The sequence below is a fragment of the Centruroides vittatus genome, unplaced genomic scaffold, assembly GCF_030686945.1.
Source record: "Centruroides vittatus isolate TY-2023 unplaced genomic scaffold, ASM3068694v2 contig_370, whole genome shotgun sequence".
NCBI lineage: Eukaryota > Metazoa > Arthropoda > Arachnida > Scorpiones > Buthidae > Centruroides > Centruroides vittatus.
In genome coordinates, this window is record NW_027122193.1 from 315,883 (window position 1) to 321,882 (window position 6,000).

The 6,000-nt window shown below is 31.8% G+C and overlaps 1 protein-coding gene across 1 annotated transcript in view; it reads left to right on the forward strand.

Moving 5' to 3' along the window:
- The window catches only part of LOC136975276 (rifampicin phosphotransferase-like), a 45,812-nt gene extending 40,218 nt beyond the window's left edge, over positions 1–5,594 (forward strand). Inside the window, exons 35-40 of the mRNA XM_067270311.1 lie at positions 1,299–1,377; positions 4,829–4,880; positions 4,942–5,018; positions 5,091–5,193; positions 5,267–5,341; positions 5,410–5,594. Coding sequence (XP_067126412.1) covers positions 1,299–1,377; positions 4,829–4,880; positions 4,942–5,018; positions 5,091–5,193; positions 5,267–5,341; positions 5,410–5,495 — 472 coding nt within the window. The 3' untranslated portion in view covers positions 5,496–5,594. The remainder of the gene's footprint in view (positions 1–1,298; positions 1,378–4,828; positions 4,881–4,941; positions 5,019–5,090; positions 5,194–5,266; positions 5,342–5,409) is intronic.
- Positions 5,595–6,000: the final 406 nt, after the last annotated feature.

Consider the following 6,000-nt stretch of genomic DNA (forward strand, 5'->3'; position numbering starts at 1 on the left):
AATTATATCTAATCATTAAAAGTTGTAGGTATTTCATGAAAAAGATATCAGATTGTAAGATCAATGTATCGGAACAAATCAATTTCATATCATCGAGCTAAGCTGTCTTCAGTGGTTAGAAACTTAAGAAAAATGTTTACATTCGAGTTCGTATACGAAGAAACGGTCTATGCAATCGTCCACCGTCGAATGTTACATGTTCATATATATCATGTTGCAAATATCGTTACAAAATATATTCAGTCCGTAAATTTCGGACACCACAGTTGCTTTGAAAGTCCGAATTAAGCATACAATGAGTAATTAAGAGATATCAAAGTGTTATAACTGAAGCGAATTGTACGATGGTTAAAGATATCCTGTATGATGCGTGTGAACAAATATATTCTGAAAAGAGAATTCTTGAGTCTTAAAACAAAAGTATTTCCATAGATTATTGTTTGCAGTTATTATATACGTTGAAATATTCATTTAACAAATTTTAATTTTGATTTTCTTACGAAATTTCCTTTATTTTTATAAATTAAAAAATATACCTATAATAGGCTGTTACCCGTCAAAAATGAGGCGAAAAGAAATAAAAATATTTTAATTTTAATTAATACTATATTATTAAAACTTTCTGGAACTAAAAGAATTTCCCTTGTCATATTTTTCCTGTATAAAACAAAAAAATTATTATAAGACGACACGTCTTCTAATAATTTTTTTTTGTAAAATTTATCTTGTATACTAGTACTTTTTTAATCAATTAACAGGACTTATACTGAAATTATGGATGCAGATATTTAGTTTTACAGATGAGATATAATATTTTTTATTTAGTTCACAGGTAAACTAAATAAAAAATTTTATTTCTGATCTGTAAGACTAAATATCTGCATCCATAATTCCAGTATAAGTCCTGTTAATTGATTAAAAAAGTACTAGTATACAAGATAAATTTTAAATTACGATGAAGGACACAAAGGCGTAATAATTATTATTATTTTGTTTTGCGAATCTCCTATCAGTGCTCATTGGCTAAAACCACCAAACAGTGGTCAGTAGTTGAGTTGCTGATTTAGGGGTGAACATGGCGCATATGAATGTTTTTCTAAATGTTTTTCCGAGTAAAGACCGGTACCACAAGTAGTAAAAAATTTTGAGGTATATTCTTTCTATTCGGTATACCATCTAAAGATTTCTGGTTCGGACACGGTTAATATTAACTTACACATTTAAGAAAGGCGACTTAAACAAAGTTAAAGTTTGAACCACAATTGAAATAAACAAATATTAACATATTTAATCTACAGGGCAATCCGTCGAAAGAAAATTTATGCAGAGCAGGACAAAATCATTTATCCGGAAGTTATGCGTGGCATACCCCAACCCGTAAGTAGAAGAACTTTTTCAAAATCGAAGTGTTTGTCTAAATTAATTACTTAGTGCACAATTTATCAGAAGTAATAACCAATTATTACTGTTAAAACTTAGCTGAACCAAGCGCCAGGCCCCAGTGGAAAAATATAAAGACATGAAATAGAACGAAAGATTAACAATAGACATGATATAACTTACCGAAATCTTATATACATGTATTTATCTGATAAAAAAATGGATAATTATAACACTGAGATCACACAGTTTTCATTAATGCAGAAAAATTTTACAGTAGCAGACTTCTTTTACTCTTTCAGCTCTATGAGCACTTAAAGAATCTTATTGTAAATCAATTCCACAGTGGATAACGTCAGGCCCACAAGAGATGCATCCAGGTGGCGAACGACGGGACCCTACTTATTCGTGGTATAAAAAGGAAAAAATATGTGAAGTGGTTGCTCTCCCGGATTCCATTTCGGGTCTCATTGATCAAATCCGATGAATCGAATCAGAAAATTTTCATGGATAATTTGTAGAAATTCTCATTTCCCGAAAAATTTGCCTCCAGTGAGATTACGGAAAGAATAATTTCTTTTTTAGGATCCCGGGAAATTCCGGGATGAAATGCTAAAATAAAATTTGATATGAATAAAAAATGTCATACAGGAATATCATAAATTTGAATAATTTAGGCCTAATTCATTTTCTAATAAGTAACTAAAAGTTTAGGACCAATCTCACCCATATGGACGCGTTAGGCTCAATTAATTTATGTTCTCCAACATTATGAGATGAAAGTAAAATAATGCGTTTGATTGGGTGTTTTAATGAACATAATAATGATTACGAAAAAATACTATTCTATTTTTAAAGATGAAATAAAAAATATACTTATTCCATAAATTTAATGAGAAAAAAGACAATTATTTTCAGTTGAACATAAAAAATACTACTAAAAAAATTTAAGAAAACAAAAATCTCTCTCAAAAAACTGTCACTCTCGACCTTATATTTGTTTTCACCAATGAGGGAAAAATAAGTTTCATCAATTTCTCGTTTCTTCTCTCTCTTATGCGGAGAACTTATTTATGTACTGTTTTAGAAAAAGCAGTGTTCAATTGTTTCAGTTCATTCATAACGAGAGAGGTAATGAAAGTAGAGTGGATTTTCTTCTATCTAACTTTCCAACAGCTAGTTTTAAGGGTTCTAGCGATGCCACGATGTCACGAATTACATCGACTTCTTGTTTTTCAAGGCTAAAAGTACTATTTTTATCTTCTTTGAGATCAGTGAGAGCTTTTAACACGGATGGTCTTATCTTGATATACCGTTCTAGCATAGCTAAAAGACTGTTCCATTTGGTTTTTGAATCCAACATTAAATGTATGGGTGTTCCATGATCCTGTTTAACGTATTATTGTAACACATTATTCTTCACAGGTAACTTACAAAGGTTTTAGCTATCTTTTTGACTTTATTGATGATTTGAGAGACGTCGATTTCATACAATTCAGATGCTATATCTATTTCAAATAGATTTTCATTAGAGTGTTCCTTTTTCTGAAACAAAATTTTCAACCTCAATACCTTGACTAAAATCTTCTTCTTTCATCAATGTTATACTCATCTCTTTGGTGATCTGGCTGGTTTTTATCAATAAAGGAAATTTAAGGTAGGTAGATGATTTCTGATACTGAGCATCACACACTGCTAAGTGGATTCCATGTGCATAACACAATTGGTGCTCACATTCAATTAATATTCCCATTTTTTTCATCACTATTGCACCATCAGTTACACAAGCCACCACGTGTTTTTCCAAAGAAATATGAAATTCAGCTAACTTTTCTTTGACTACATTAGCGGATAGAGAACCAGTAATGCTTACCATTCCTAAATTTCAAAATTTTTCCTCCCCTATGTATACATTAATATTCATATATCAGCGATGGTTTAGAGAGGAGTACTCGTCTAATGAAATACTAAACCTTGTTCCTGAAGTTATTTTCTTTGCAATTTTAGAAATAAAAGTTTCTTTTATCTGTTTGTATTGTGTGTGAACCAGATCCACAATATGAATTGGATTTGTTAGCAAAGTATACTCTTTCTCTGCCAAAGATTGCCTGATATATTCCCTTTTTGCAATAGAATTAGTAGTTATACCATCTAGCGTAGAAAACTTTGTAACTATTTCTTGTAAAGTATTCTCTTTTAATAAAAATGATGATAGATTTTGCTGAGAGGCTTTCCTCTTGTTACTATTACATCCACGTTCTTCACTTTTATTATCAGAATCACTAGTAGAAGACTTGTTTATACTGTGCTTAGCATGCGGGTGTCGGATAAGACTACTAGTAGACCAACCTTTGCACTTTATTTCAGCTTTACAAGAGGTTGCTGATTGTTATACTTGGTTTTTTAGAAATGTTTCCAAACAAATGACTCTGACATTACAATAGTTTGATTTTATAAATTATATTAAAATAAGCTGTTGTAAAATACAAGTAATTGACTAATAAAGGAATTTCGAATAATCACACTTACAGTTACAAACGATAGGATATAAATGGCAATGTAAGCTTTAACAAATTCCTTAACTTATAAATGCGAATTCGAAACTAAAGTGCGATGAGTGATATTTACTTTAAGCGAGTGCTCTGCTGCTTAATGATGAGCGAACACAATACATAGATATTACATGAACTGACAAGTAGAGACTTGTAAAACATGGGTAATAATATGCAACATGAAACCTTAAAATTTCTCTCTTAGGTTAGTCTTCAAAATGCAAATTTTCTTTTAATAAATGAAAGAAAGAAAATCTGAAATGATAAATTATTATTGAAATGCCAGATTTCCCGGGAAAAAATTTCCTGGGATTTTTCTAATAGGGAATAAACGGCGGGAATTCCGGGAAAGAAACCCTAATAATTTGTTCAAGATATAACGGAACTCATTTCTCACAGTGGCACGTAGTCCACGGAAGTTGTAGAAGCACCGCTTCCCCTGTTTTATTTAAAATAGGAATACATATTATGCAATTATTTTCATAAACAAGTTCTTATATTTTTGTTTCCGGTCAATGTATCTATTTTAGAATTAAAATAAATAAATTGTTTATTTTTGTCATTTCCAGTATTGTTTATAATTTTTATGGAAACACAGCTTCCCTATGATCAAATGTTACCGCACGCCACTGAATTTTCTCATCAGCGGTAGTCCCCGTTGGTAGCCTGACTGAATACATGATAGGGAAAAGAAACTGTAATACTCGAAAAATGCAAAAACCCAAAATTAAAAATCAAAATTATTCAAAACTTTCTGTTATATTACAGTTTTCTCCTTTTAATTTTATAACATTGATGCCAAAAATATAAAATACCTTCAATAATTTCTTAAACAAATTCAATTCTTACGCACGTTTCATGTTTTACATGAAAGTTTATTTGTTTATTTTTTTAAGATTAATTTAGGTTCTTCGAACATCACGTATAAATCCGAGGCCGTCATAAAAGGTGAGCACTTTTATTATTTTAAACATTAAATAAATAACCCAGTCCTATTGTTTTACTTTAGGAATTCCGGTTAGTTGTGGAATGGTCAAAGGTCCTGCCAGAGTAATCCTCAACGTGGAGGAGGCGGTTGATATTAGAGTAAGAAACCAACTGACGGATTCCAGGCATCATTTCTCCACACTTTTTTACTCATTTTTGTGTAATTTTCAGCCGGGAGACATTCTAATTACGTACAGCACGGACATCGGCTGGAGCCCTTATTTCCCTCTGTTAGCAGGAGTAGTGACAGAAATCGGAGGACTCATTTCACACGGTAACTATCGTCGTTCGTTTGTTGTGTAGGGGGCATTAAGGCATGCTTTCATTTCGAATATTTCTTCGTTCAGGAGCTGTAGTGGCTCGAGAATACGGACTTCCAGGCGTTGTGGCTGCTCACGGAGCCATCAACCTCTTTAAGACGGGTTAGAAATTTCTTGTAATTTATTATCGAAAATATTAGTTTTTATAAATATAAATTGAAATATTTTAGGGGACATCGTCGTTTTAAACGGCGACGAAGGAACCATTTGCAAGGTGAAGGAAGCTGATTTGGTTAATGGAGGAGAGCGTCTCTAGAATCCTTTTGTTACTTTGTGTAGAAAGCCGTTATTTCCATCTAATAGAACAATGTAGCCTGACATTAGAAAAGTAAAATCGTATTTTTAAATGGTTTAATTTTTATTTTAAAATTTTTTCTATCGAGGGGAAGTATTTGACAGGACTTTTGGTGGCAAATTGGTCTCCGCTTTGGTGTTTGTCACGTGAAGAAAATCATGCCAACCAATGGACCGGTGGTTAAACCACTGAATTTATCAACGGACACAATAAAACTAGACTAGGGGTCACGGGGTTGATAAGTCATTTCGGGGATTGAAAATTACTAGCAGATCTATTGAAAAAGTTTCATTAAGTCCAATATGTTGTTATATACAGTACATGACAGTTCAATTCAGTGTGTTGTAAATTTGCACACTAAGTAAATCATTTCTATGAAACAGAATGTAGCATTAATACTGGTTTATCATATTTATTTATTATCAATAACTGTGTTACAAAAACTCAACAGTTAAAATATGTTTCT